This window comes from Hemicordylus capensis, chromosome 2, assembly GCF_027244095.1.
Source record: "Hemicordylus capensis ecotype Gifberg chromosome 2, rHemCap1.1.pri, whole genome shotgun sequence".
Taxonomy (NCBI): Eukaryota; Metazoa; Chordata; class Lepidosauria; order Squamata; family Cordylidae; genus Hemicordylus; species Hemicordylus capensis.
In genome coordinates, this window is record NC_069658.1 from 5,352,018 (window position 1) to 5,366,529 (window position 14,512).

The 14,512-nt window shown below is 47.5% G+C and overlaps 1 protein-coding gene across 15 annotated transcripts in view; it reads right to left on the reverse strand.

Annotated features, from left to right (window-relative positions):
• CELF4 (CUGBP Elav-like family member 4) overlaps positions 1-14,512 on the reverse strand; it is a 974,578-nt gene that overhangs the window by 409,796 nt on the left and 550,270 nt on the right. For all 15 annotated transcript variants that reach the window (XR_008315888.1, XM_053294707.1, XM_053294709.1 and 12 more), the window contains exon 3: positions 720-768. Coding sequence is in view for 14 of the 15 variants with exons in the window: in XM_053294707.1 (XP_053150682.1) it covers positions 720-768 (49 nt within the window). In the remaining variant the exon portion in view is untranslated. The remainder of the gene's footprint in view (positions 1-719; positions 769-14,512) is intronic.

Consider the following 14,512-nt stretch of genomic DNA (forward strand, 5'->3'; position numbering starts at 1 on the left):
TGACTGAGTAAGCTAGTTGAAATACAAAGACACCCTCCACTAAGAACTTGAGCAATCATTTAAGTTTGGTCTGGATGCTCCTACGACACAGCAGAAGACCACCGCTCCAACAGCAAAGCTGGTAAATCTAGATTTACAAGATGAGAAATCATGAGTCTCCATGGCTCGTCTCCTAGGCTATCTGCAGCATAGAATCCACCAGAACTGAGATGGCAAACTTCTGTACTTTCCAGATAGTGGTCTGGGAGTGAATTCACAAGTGAATTCTGTTGGTCACACAAACTGAGCCCCTCATAAGTGATCAGACACAATAATAAAATTGGCACCATCTTGCAATCATAGCATCACACTTCTGTGCTCAGACACGGCCAAGGGGTTGCACCCAGAATGCAAATGGGAACATTATAGTGCAGACGTTGCAGTCAAGGCTGAAGTTTCTTACACCACCACTGGAGGAACCCCACGCCCCCCCCTAACAAGACCATTATTTGTTTCCTGAGCAATCGCTGGCACCTACCTGTCTTTTAAAATCAAATAATAATTGAATATGAGCAAAAGCAAGGCAAAGTGAAGGAGATTTAATAAAGAGGATCTGTGCTGCAGAGGGAATTTTGCTCTGGCAGTGATTGTGTTGCTAATTGATCTGCACATTGCCAGAGAGTAGCTAGAGACAACATTCATGCACAGTGCTGGGGGCTATGAACAAAGAAAGCAACTACCTCCTCGACTCTCGCTGTCCGCTGGTTTCACCTGGATCGGTCTGTTCATCTGTGAGGAAACACAAGAAGAGAGGAGAAGCACAGTTAGCAACAGCTGCTTGGGCTGACAGTTCAGAAGAATCTCTGCTTAGGTAGGACAATTGGAAATTAGACGGCTCGGGCTGTGTGCATTTCTGCCACCTGTGACTCCATCCTACGAACACCGGGCTTCTACCTCTTGCATATTTCATGATTCTGAGAACCAAAGTTGTCATCAGGAAAGAACACAGGATTTAAATTCTTTTGGATTCGTTAATAAGCTTGAAATCTCATATCCAGTGCTTGATGACATTTCAGATATTATTGGGGGCAGGCGAGGGGGCGAGTTGAACATCCCCCCCCCCATGGTTGAGGAAGTTTGGCTCAAGTGCTCCGAAAAGCTCCTTCTCTCTCCCTCTTGACAGCAGATGTCATATAAAATATACATGCAAACATGCACAACTTATGTACGTTTCAGAATGCACGACATCTCATTTCCGCAAGCCATACGGCCAGACTCTGGCCTTCTGACGTGCCTGTCTTTAATTGGTTTGGTCATTAATTAGCCACCTTCTTACCTGGTTCGACTGTCAAATGCTTCATCACTGCTTTCTGTGTAAGAAAAAATGCGAGATTTTTCTTACTTGGTTGGACCAAGTGTCCAACCCGGCAGACCCTTCTGGGAAGTTCCCAGGCAAGACAGGAAGGTGATGGCTATCACCTGTCACTTTCCCTCCCCACTCAATGGCTCCTCTCGACTTTCCTCAAAGCCTGATGGATTGCTCAGGGCTATTTTTTTTTTACTGCCCGAACACTTTGGGCTTCCTTTTCTTAATGGATTTCCCCTATGTTCCCAAAGCTCTCCTTTCCTGGTAGTTCTAGTTTAGACCCCATTCTGGCCACTTCCATATGGCAGTGAAGTGGGGGAGATCTGAAGCTTTCACACCAGTTCCAAGAGCGATCTTATGCCTTGCATACACATTGCAGCAAGCTTACTGCTTCCTAGCTCAGTCTTTGTATGGGGGGTAACAGGGGCATAGCCACCAGTGCTCACCCATGTTCTCACTCATCGGGGGCTCCACCATTCATCACCTCTGCCCGCCCATCCAGCATTTCATTTGAATTTCATCAGAATGTCAGCCTTATTGCCATTGCCGCCGTTGCTTCTGCCCACCACCCCTTGTGGTGCCTTGCTGCCACTCCTCTTCTCCCCCCGCCACCACTTGGGTGCCAACTTGGGCACCAGTAGGAAGCTGAATGGCCCCTTTCCTCTCTCCAGCAAAAGAGAGAGGAAAGGGCCCATCTGGCATCTTATTGATGCCTGAGCTAGCTAGAAAATGGGGGGGGGGCACATGACCTCTGATGCCAATATAGGGCACATGCACATCCTCCATGTCACAGATGGTTTGGGTGCTGAAAAGGAACTGGATGGGCCGTTGGCTCTCTCTTGCTCCCCTGCTACTCCGCTGGGTGCAGGAGGTGGGGTAAGACTGAGCTAGGAAGTAGTGCAAAAGTGTACCACAGTGTGTGTATAGTGTTTGGAACCTAATGGCACAGTGGGGAAGTAACTTGCCTAGGGAGCAAGAGGATGCTGGTTTGAATCCCCACTGGTGTGTTTCCCAGAATATGGGAAACTCCTTAGAGATGTGCACGGTACCGCGGAGGCGCAGTTCGATGCCGGTGGGGGTCTCCCTTTAAGGGGGGGGTTGCACATCCCTCCTGCCTCTTTCCCCCCATTGGCGCTCCGTTTTTAGGAGAGGAGAGCTGGTCTTGTGGTAGCAAGCATGACTGGTCCCCATAGCTAAGCAGGGTCCACCCGGGTTGCATATGAATGGGAGACTTGATGTGTGAGCACTGCAAGATATTCCCCTCATGGGATGGAGCCGCTCTGGGAAGAGCGTAAGATTTCAAGTTCCTTCCCTGGCTTCTCCAAGATAGGGCTGAGAGAGATTCCTGCCTGCAACCTTGGAGAAGCCGCTACCAGTCTGTGAAGACAATACTGAGCTAGATGGACTTGTAGTCTGACTCAGTATATGGCAGCTTCCTATGTCCCTATGTCCTGTGAAAGCTTCAAATACAAACTTGTACAAATGCCAAGCATTGTGTAATTTTTGCAGCACCCCCTGCTGACCAGCTCTGGCATTCCAAGAAGAACCCAACCCTTTTGGTTATAACTTTTTCGAGGGAAAGGGTGGGTTCTTCTCAGAATGCAAGAGATGGCCAGTGGTTGGCACTGCAAAAATTGTTTGAGGTTCCTGCCCTGCACGTGTACAGAGTATACATATTGGAACAGAGAGGTCTGATTCTCACATGTACACTGTCATTTCCATGTGGCAATAAAGCATGGCCTATTCAAAACTTTTGCACCAGTTCCAAGTACAAGCTTTCTCCCTGTATGCTGTAGGCTTCCAAGTGACTTCCTAGTATGCTTGTGGGAAGTAAGTAACACAGAAGAGAATGTGTTAGGAAGAAGCACAGAGAAGACTGTGCATAGGTACAGGGTGTAAGATTGCACAGGGAGCCATTTTTTTGAATACCCTACACAATATTGCCATATGGAAGTGGCTGCAGTATACATGTGAGGTGTTCCAATGTGCATCCTTCTACATGCACACTGAATCTCATCCACCCATCTGTCTTCTATTTACTCAGTTTCAAGATGCTTATTTTATGCACACATTACCAAAAAACAAGTTTCCCCCAAACATATAAGAATTCGGTTTGCATTTTGCTCCCTTGTCATTCCAAATCTCCCCCTTTAGTTATATAATACAATTGTGTGGATTCATTGCCCAGATTGCTTGCCGTCTCTTGTTTTTGGCTTTCAGAGGCAGGTTATTAATATCATTATTCTACAGAAGGGAAACTGAGTCAGCGAGAGAGTGGCACATTGTTCTATAAGTCATCCAGGGCTATTTCATACACACATGTACACCCCTTGATTCTTTCACCCTTCATTATTGTACACTTGAAGATTAGCATCGGAATGTGTGATCTGAATCCACTACCTTCAATGTAATTTGAGGTGGAACATGAGTTGATTTGTGATATGATATTTGTTAGGCATCTGTGCATTCAGAAAATTCGAATTTGGATTTGACCTGATCTGAATTTGACAGTATCAGACCCAGATTCTATGGGCGGATATTGGAGCAGATTTGGAATTTGACTCTAAAGTCTTACTTAAATTTGGATTTACCCCCATGGTGGATTGTCCCATAGCTTTGAAAAAAATTACACAAAGTCCTTCCAATGCGGGCTTCATATGTGCCAAATTTCATAGCTGTATGCCCATCCATTGCAGAAATATAAAAGAGGTCAAAGGAGGCATTCTGTTACCCCTTTTGATGAAGGAAAAGGCAGATCCTCCCTATGCTGGTGGAATGATGGTCCAAGGAGGGTCTTCAGTTTCAGAAATTTTTGTAAAGTTCTGGCTTGAAACAAGCAAGATCCCCCCCCCCCTTTAAAGCTATTTTAAAGAAATATTTCAAAAATTCACCAAAAATTAGGGGATTGACCAATTCTCTTTAATTTCATGTATGGCAAGTTTCAAGGCTCTAAAACCAACCAGTGATTTTTAGTGACTCCCCCACTCCATTTCCCTATTCACCTCTATGGGACGGGGGATCCAATTCCATTTTGCTAATTCTGAAATACCAAAGTATTTCCAAAATTAATTTTGGTACAGTATTTCAGAATTAATTCTTACTTTACTGTTTCATTTTTTAAAAAACAGATTCAGATTTTACCAATTTTTAGCAATTTGGGGCACTTTTAGATATAATCTGAATTTTCGAATCTGAATTTGCACAGGCCTAATATTTGTAATGACCTGTTTCCACAGAACAGGCATCATTTGGTGCCACAGTCATCAAGTGCTGAATGTGCAAGGCGTCCTCATTCTCCCTGAGAAATGCGCTGGCACTGGCATTTTTCAACTCCCCCCTCCTGCCCCCGGGTTTCCAAAGTCAGGGAGCTCTGAATGAAGCCATCTTGAGCTACGAGTCAAGCCACTTGCAATTTTTAATGCAAGTGTGATTAGAACTACAGTCACATTACATCTAAGCACGTTTTCCCTCTTGAGACACCGAGACGGCGAGAACCGCTCTGCTCTCCATCATGTTAACCTACTTGTCAGCCACTTTGATAGCTTCTAAATGCTAAATATGTTTGCAGAGCAATTAGAATAAATCTAGATAGTGGTTATGAAATGCTTTCCAAAATGCTACTACCACTAAAGATAATAATAAAAAAAGAAAGACACAAGCCCAACCTTACTGCCTGACTGAGACCAACAAAAATGATGGATTTCTGGTCGGCCTATGAAAGATGGGAAGGCAGGAAGTTGGAGGGATGTTTCAAGGCTTGTGAGTGACACCACGTTGATCGGAACTAGCTGTCCTTGCTGCAGGACAATCTGCCACACTTGGGGTACACCTGCATCTCCTAAAGGGGTATGACCTGGCGACTGCTAAGTCAGTCAAGCTGCCTCAGTCTTGAACTGTTGTGGAGGTGCCAGCACCCCAGATTATGCTCCCGGCCCAGGATTAAACTGGAGAAGGAACAGAGAATAGGAGGGTCATCGGACCCCAGATCAGTATGGGCATGTCCACTCTCTGTGAGGGACTCCACCAGGTCAGATCTTTGGAGGCAACAGCTGCCTGAGAGATTCCTTGGCCCACCGGTTCCAATAGACCGGTGCGCCAAGACATTTAAAGTAACACCAGTCAGTCAGTCTCCTGGGAAGAGTACAAAACAGAGAGGGTCCCACCAGTATGTGACATGCGGGCCTGGGGGCTGGGAGACTTGTGGTTGGAAGGGGCCTGTGTCTTCTGAGGCTAAGTGGTCCCGTACCCTTGGCTAGCGAAGAAGTTTATGGGGATGGTTTTGCAGGATATATTTATTCTATGACTTGTAGTGTTCCTATTAACATTTAGAGTGCTAGTTTCAACTTTTAACTAGGAAGTCATAAACGGTTCTGAGTCCTATATAGAGCTTCAAAGTCACCTTCCCTTTGCCCAACAGCAGGAGCTGGGGGTGAGGAGTTTTAAACCATTGGGAGGGGGTGGGGTCAGTTTTAAGCACATTATCCTGCCCCAAATTGTTTTTGCAAAAATCCATGTGAACGTTTCCTAATTCCTTTTTCAAGTTACAAAGTCTGCTGGAGGTAGAGGATGCTAAAGAGGTATTAAAAATACATCTCTCACCCCCCAAACATCTGCATCAACATGAGTTAAAATTCAGTCAGGTTTTTTTTTAACCCACAGTGCTGAGTTTCAGAAGCAAAACTAGACCATTTCCAAATCTGACTGGCTACATAGCCTTGTGATATCATTGCATCTAGCACGGGAGCCCTTCCTAGCTTTAAAAAGCAGCTTGTGATGAGTTATGTGTGCTTGAGAGGACTGGAGATCACAGTGGAGCCAAGTGTTGACTGGAGCAATGACCACTTTGTGCTCCTCACTGAGCTATGGCCAAAGAAGGGAACTATGCAGAGACCAGCAGCTTCACCATTCAAGAAAGTTCTCTCCACCAATAGGCCAGGTAGAATCATGTGGTGCTTCCTGGACCCTGTAAATGCTTCCTGGCCAGGCTTACATTTTGATCTGAATGGGCAGACCTGTTCTTCAGGGCTGCAGAATAATCTATACCATCCCTCCATCCTCTGCCTTTGCTTCCTCCCACCCTCAGCTCCACAGGAGGCAAGGCTGTCGGTAAAGGGGAAAGCTCCCGGTTGGAACATTACAACAATCGCCTCACTACACATACGCAACACCCACAACGGCACAAAAAGGGGAGATGTGCAGAAGTCCTCTTCTCTTTGTTGTGAGGGGAACAATGAGGGACGAGGAGAGGGGCTTGGGAAAGAGGGGATTAAAAAGGGGGAAGAAATAACCAGTTGAAATGAATAAGTAAAAGCTGAGTGTAATTTAATGTACACTATGATTTCTGCACTTGACAATTCCTTTGTAGAGCAAAGACACACAGAGCCCATAATACAAATTGAGATCATCTTGACACGAAAGACACCAATTATGGGGAGAAACACAGAGCGGAAAATAATTAAGTTTCTTCTCTCTGTGGACAGAATCCCCCCTCCTGAAGCCTGAGTGCCTACAAGGAGAAAAGGGACAGGGGGAGGAGGAGGAGGAGGGACGAAGAATGAAGTCCAGAGAAGAGGATGGCTCAAATTGTACAGAACCTCATTCAGGGCTGACCTCACTTGTTTTAGCTGATGCAAATGTAAATGATTTGAAACACAGGTTCTCAAAGGCCTTTGGCCATTGTGGTTGGAGATGAGGGGAGTTGTAGTCCAACAACATCTGGGAAACACAGTTGAGGAACCCTGTTTTAAAACACGGTGCATCCCCTTACTTCGTGTCTTATCATACGTGGTGCTGTACAGGAGATTATTTCCCTCAGTGTCCCACTTCCTCCTGCTGCTTTTGGAAATGACGTACTCGTGGAGGGGGTGGGGGTGGGCTTCCAATATCATGCGGGATTCTCCGGAGCTCAGAGTTGGAGGCGAGCAGGGCTACCTCAGGGGATGCAGGTGAAGAGAGGGATAGGTTCTAGAGTCCCTTCCTTTGGAGTATCTGGTGAGGCAGTTGCCCCTAAGGCTCTCGGGGGCTTTGGGGGTCTCCCATAGGGCGCAGGCCTCCAATAAATTGCTCAGAGCCCCAGATCTCACGCGCTACCTCCCTCCTCTACCACTTCTTCCAGAAAGGACGTGCAGTAGTGGAGAATGGAAGAGAGCTCCTGGCTTCACCTAGTTCTCTGCTGCTGCTTCCCCCTTCATGGGTGCTGCATTAGAATATTAGAGCCTTGAACAAACCTACACAGAAATTCCTGGGAGGTATGGTTGAGTTTAATTATCAGGGGAGGGGGCTGTAGGCCTGGACCCCGGATCTTTTAGGTTCCCAGCAGTGCCCCTCCTGGGGATGGATCATGCCCATGGGCTTCCCCATCCTCGGCATCCTCAGTCACAATACTCTCGTAGATCAGGCCTGAATGTCTCATGGCCTGCAAAGCCAAACACAGCTGTGCGAACCTGAGTCAGGCAAAGCAGCAAGGCAAGCCACCAGGCAAGCCATCTGCTTGGTTGCTAGAGGGACGAGCTCTTCGGGGAGTGCTTGACCCAGCAAGGAGCCTGAGGGCTTCTATGGCTAGTGGGAGCCCTACTCCTTTCTCCGTTCCTAGGGAAGCCTTCCTCCAGAGGAGATACTCCAGATGGCTTCCCCCTCCTCCTAAGGAGACCCGTTTGGAGGGGTGGAAAGACCCATAGTAGCTGAGCATGCACTCCATCTGCAGAGCTGGGACTTGGTCCTGGCCTGGCATCAGCCCTGCTCCTGGGGTCCCAACGGAGGAGTTTCCAGGGAAGGGGTAAGAATCCCAGCAAGGAAGGCCAGGCCCCCAGAGCTCTAGGACTTCTCGGACCTTTGCCTGACCTGACTGCAAGATTTCTCTGGGGAGTGCCAACAGCAAAGGGCAGAGTGGCAAGCTGGGAGAGAAACCCCTGTTGTCAAAGAAGAGAGAACAGTGATCCTTTCCCTCCAGTTACAAATGCTCTTTAGACAAGGCTGTGCATAGCATTTACTTAACCATGAACTCAACGTCCTGTGCCAAGCAAACCCAATTTCTGTGCCAAGAAAAGCTGAATGCTCTGCCTATATACATTATGAAAAGTGAGCAAATTTCCACATTTGGGCTTAGCTTGCAAAATATATTCTGTTTCTCTCCGTCACGGGGAAGGCAAGAAGCTGAGGCACCCTTTGCTGACCATCTCTGGCCCCCACATCATCTTTGGAAACATAACCAAGGACTGTCTGTCCACTTTCAAGACTCCATTTCCAGGGCTAACGGCTAGAGAGCCTTGCTTTTTCAAACAAAACCTCAAGCATTCTCTGCATTCTCTGCTTAAACCACAGCCTGTGCTTAGGCTGCCCCTGCATGGAATAGACATCTCCCTGCTCTTTAGTGACACAGAATTCATAGACAGAATAATAATTGAAAAATCCTTCCCAGTTCTACATTCAGCGTAACTAATGCAAATTAAATCCTGGAGACACTCTATCTATGTGGTCGCTAAGAGTCGACACTGACTTGATGGCACTTAACCCCGGCTAAATGGGCAAAGAGGCACCTTTTTTAACATGGGGATTCTTTTTCTTGAGCAGGGGGAGAGTAACTGGCCCTCTCCGTCCCCAGCACAGCAGCCCTCCAGTGACTGTTGCTGGTGTGTTTCTTTTTAGACTGTGAGCCCTTTGGGGACAGAGAGCCATCTTATTTATTTATTTATTTATTTACTTATTTATTTATTTATTTCTCTGTGTAAACCACCCTGAGCCATTTTTGGAAGGGTGGTATAGAAATCGAATAAATAAATAAATAATCAATCAATCAATCAATCAATCAATGCAAATGAAACCCAGAACAATACATCACACGAACCCTGTTCAGACATTGGGCTTGTTCTCACAAATGACAGCTGGGCAGGAGAAGTATCCAGTCAGGCTCCAAGTCCCATGAGCTGTTCCGAGAAATGGTCAGCAAAAAAATGAAGTAGGAAGAGTGTGCTAGCCCCTAATGAGCCGCGTGGAGCCAGCGTGGTGTAGTGGTTAGAGTGCTGGACTAGGACTGGGGAGACCCGAGTTCAAATCCCCATTCAGCCACGATACTAGCTGGGTGACTCTGGGCCAGTCACTTCTCTCTCAGCCTAACCTACTTCACAGGGTCGTTGTGAAAGAGAAACTCAAGTATGTAGCACACTGCTCTGAGCTCCTTGGAAGAAGAGCAGGATATAAATGTAAATAAGTAAATAAGTAAATAAATAAATACAAATAATGGTGTGTACCCTTAATTTGGGTAGGGCAGCAGCAATCAGACCACATCATCTACCCAGCACTGTATCAAGGGTGGAGGAAAAGCACACACACACACACACACACACACACCTGCCATCCTATCCAGATTGTGGCTAGTAGATGATCATTTCCCTCTCCGCCCAGCTTGATTTTTTGCCAACATGGGAGGAGAGCTAGTCTTGTGCTAACAAGCATGCACTGTCCCTTTTGCTAAGCGGGGTCTGCCCTGGTTTGCATTTGAATAGGAGGCTATTCCCACGATCCATGGAAAGCGGGCTCAGGGAGCTTAGCCCACTTTCCGTGGAGCGTGGGAACCACAGGGCTCACGGGCAAGCCCATTGCTCCCAAGGTGGCTAGCTCGCCTAAAACACCCTCCCCTCAAATGAGGTTAACAGAGCGAGTGCTCCCTTAACCTCATTTCGTTGCTCGTGTGTCGCCGCGATGGGCGGTGACTCAGGGGTAGACCCCCGGCTGGGAGGCTGCAGCCAGCCTCCCGGGCTCGGGGGTCTCTTCAGGATGCCCCGCACGCTCGTGCAGGGCATCTTGGGACTTCGTGATCACTGTAAGATATTCCCCTTAGAAGATGGGGCCACTCTGAGAAGACCACCTGCATGCTTGAATGCAGAAGGTTCCCCGGCCATTCGCTGGCAGCATCTCCAAGATAGGGCTGGTCCCCTTAGCTAAGCAGGGTCCACCATGGTTGCATATGAATTGGAGACTAGAAGTGTGAGCACTGCAAGATGTTGCAGGGTGGGGGGAGGCTGCAAAACTTGACCTTCACCCCAGATGATCCTTTGAAGTGTCTTGCCTTTGAGGCTGGAGGGGGGCCTATAGCCACCAGACTAGTAGTCTGGACCTTATCTAAGCTGTTTTGAAAGCCATCCAAGCTGGTGGCCATCACCACATCCCGAGGCAAAGAAATCGATAGATTAATTATGTGCTGTGTGAAAAAGTACTTCCTCTTGTTGGTCCAAATTTCCCAACCTTCAGATTCGTGGTGTGACCCCTGGTTCTAGTGTTGTGTGTGAGAGAGGGAAATTTATCTCTGTCCACCCTCTCCACTCCATGCATGATTCTATACACTTTGATCATGTCTCCCCTTAGTCACCGCTTTTCCAAGGTAAAGAGCCCCAGATGCTGTAGCCTAGCTGCATAATGAAGGTGCTCCAGGCCCCTGATCATTTTGGCTGCCCTCGTCTGTGCCTTTTCCAGTTCTACAATAGCCTTCTTAAGATATGGTGACCAAAGCCATATGCAGTACTCCAGATGTGGCCACACCATAAATTTGTATAAGGCCATTATAAAATTACATTAGTGTTTTTATTTTCAGTCCCCTTCCTAGTGATCCCTAGCACGGAATTCGTTTTTTTCAAAATTGCCACTTACTGAGTCAATCCTTTCAATGAGCTGTCCTCCATGACCTCAAGATCTCTTTCCTGCTCAGTCACGGACAGCTCAGACCTCATCAGTCTATATGTCTTTTTGCCCCAATATGCATCACTTTACACTTGCTTATATTGAACCGCATTTGACATTTTGTCGCCCACTCCCCAGGATTCCACAACCCTAAATAGTTTAGTGTCATCTGCAAATTTGGCAGCTGCTTACCCCAACCTCTAGATTTTTTATGACTGAGATCATGTATTAGTCCTATGGAACTCACCGAGACTTGTTTCCAAGTGCATAGGAGGACCACATTGCAAGTCCCTCTGAAAGCAACTCAAGAGTTTTTCTATGCAACTTAGGCACAACTAATTTGGCAAGACTGGAGACTAAGCTGATTAGAACATATAGATCCATTGCAGGCAAGGCGAACGCATCTCCTAGCCTCCCTTTTGAAGCTGGCATATTCACGTTAAAATGAACATGCGCTAACACAGAGAGAGACATGTCAGGACGTATGGCTCTCCCTGCCTACCGCTGGCCATACCCTCCCCGAGAGCACAGCAAACACGACATCATTTTTCATGTCCAATTACAGCCGCGGTGGTGCCACTGTTAAAAGACAGTGCAGGTACTCCTGTCAGAAAGGGTTTGAGTTACAAGAAGCGATGAATTACAGCAAACCCTTTTTCAATTCTCTGCAGAAATGAAATGTCAGAGCTTGCCGCTCTATATTTCTCAGCACCATCAGCTACAGGCCAGCAAAGGAATTAGACAAGGGACAGACGCTTCACTGAATTGTGATTTTTTTAAAGGTTTTCCCCCCTTCTCTCTCTCTTTTTGCATTCCTTCCTTCCTTCTTGTTCTTCTCCCTCTGGCTTTGAAATGAATTTAGAACAAGGAGAAGGATCACCTAGGAAAGGGGAATTGAAAATATAAGAAACAGCGGATCTCTCTCTCTTTCTCCCCTGTCAATTTTGTCTTCTTTCAGGCTTTAATTTCTCGTTTCGGAAAACTTTTGGAAATAAATCTTTTTGAAGTTCCCCATGATAGTTTAAAAAAAAAAAAAATCAGAGAATTCATCCCTGGTAAACTAAAGCAGATTTTGTGAAAAACCAACTTCAACACTGAAAAAAATACCCTTGGAAACAAAGAAATATTTTCCCCTTGAGCTTTTCTTAAAAGCTGCAAAATATAATACAATAAAAATAATAAAAATGCATTGCATCTAATTGAAACCAAAGCATAGTTATCCCCCTTTCATGGCTCCATCTCAGCACTTCCTTCCCTCCCTCTGAAGTCCCGCTCTGTGCTGAAGGCAGGATCCTTCCGGCAGGGGGGCAGCTTCTTCACTGCCCATTGAAGCGCTGCCCCTCCACTGACATGAAATGTAGGCCCCGACCAGACAGGCCAACCACAAGCTCAGCCTTTGTCCGAATGTTGTAGCAGAGGAGCGATCCTCCCCGAGTTGTCCAGAGAAGCTCTGTGCTCATGGTCAGCACCGAGGGTGGGGCTTCCTTTGGCACTGTGGCTGTGGACACTGCCGGGCTGCAAGAATGCCTGAAGAGGGCTTGGACAGCAGATGGGGTTGTACAGATGAAGGGAAGGGACAGAGGGAGGCAAATAATGCGGGGCACCCAGACCGATGCTGCACTAATGCTAGGGGGGAAGGGAAGATTTTAGGGGATCTCCCCTCTCCTCTGGGTCCCAATATGCCTTCTGAAAATATGGCCCTGAGGGTTACACAACCCTCAGGGACACATTGGTAGGAGGTAAAGTGGGCTTCAGCGAGGAGGGGAGATTCCAGCACAGCGTTACTCTGGATGTCAGTCAACGACTGGCTTTGAGTCCCAATGGTGCCCATTATATTCTACGGAACGAGGCAGCAATGCATCATATGGTCGAGCCCAGAAATATGGGGCTTACTGTGGGAGGGGGCTAGTTTCATCCAACATTGCAGTAGTGGGGCGGAGAGGCATGGTGAGATAGCCCTTCATTTTATTCAGCCGTATGAATGGCTGCCATTCATTTCTGGAGTTCTCCCCAGTTGCAGGGGAGTAACAGCAGGAGGGAGGGCATGCCCTCAACTACGGCTGTAGGCTTCCAGTGGCATCTGGTGGGCCACTGTGTGAAACAGGTTGCTGGACTAGATGGGCCTCCTTGGGCCCGATCCAGCAGGGCTGCTCTTATTTTCTTATGAAAGGGGGGAAGTAAAACACTGCACATGCATTCATCCCATTGAAATGATGGGTATTTTGTTAGTAGCCAAATAAAAAGACATAACCTCCTTAAGATCTACAGGAAAAGTAGGAGAAAGGATCGACTGGGGGCAGGGTGTGTGTGTGTGTGTGTGTGTGTGTGTGTGTGTGTGTGATTTCCCTTGCTTCCTCCAGTGGTTCAAATTTGCAAGAAACATGTCCTCTCCTTCTTTGGTATCAGGTGGAGAAAACACCGCCAACAGTCTTCTTCCAAATGGAAGGAAATCACACGGGCGAAGAAGTCAGTGTTCTCTAATTGGCACCTAGCAAAGCAAAGCCTCCACAGACCCCCACCTCTGGTGAAGCGCATATCAATGAAGTCTAATCCATAATAATGAGACGGAGTTTGCTGCATCATTAGTATGCATTCACCCAGAATTCCCTAAGCATTGTAGAGCTACTGAGTTTTCCTCCCTGGTCCAAAATAAAGTGGAGAGTGCTGTATTAATGTGCATTCACTAGGGGCTGGTGCTAGGGGTGGGGGTGAGACTCTAAATTGCTCCCCACAATCGGAGGGTCCAGGTCATAATCTGCCCTTGTTGAATGACTTGCTGTGAGGATTAGTGGGCCCCTCTGTGCCACAACAAACCTTTCCTTGCAGAGACATTGAGATCGGCACACAAAGAATTGCCTTCCTTCTTATGGGGAGGGTTAGGTTCAATGAATGGTCTGGCTTAGCAGTGTCATACATTTGCCTTGGGTGGAGGCCGCCATCAGGGGGATGGGGCTATAGCTCAGTGGCAGAACACTTGCTCTGCAGGTAGGGCTGGGAGAGACGCCTGCTGCCTGAAATGTTGGGAGAGCTGCTGCCAGCCAGTGTAGGTAATACTAAGCTAGATCGACCAAGGGTCTGACTTAATGAGACTATTCACATGTGTGTGCAAAACTGGGCTAAGGGAGCCCATCCTGGTTTTACACATGCGTGTGAACTACTTGTGGAGCCTCCCCCCAAAATGGGAGGCTTTGCCAATCGTTTTGCCAATCGTGTTTGAAGCCACAGCTGGCAGACTCAAGAGGGAGGGGGGATCCCAATTATGCACCGCACACTTGTGCGGGGCATTATTGGAGCTCTGGCGGGGGGCAGGGCAATGTGGGGCAGCGTGTCCCAGCCCCCTGGCCCTTGACGCTCCTGGCAGCAGCCAGTGCTTGTCTGGGTGGGCGATCTGCCCAACCAAGGAAGAAGGACTGCTCATCTGTGGGGAAGGCAGGTTTAACCAGCCTTCCCCACAGTTGCCCTCTAGTCCTACTCGCTGGCCATGAGAAGTGGCTC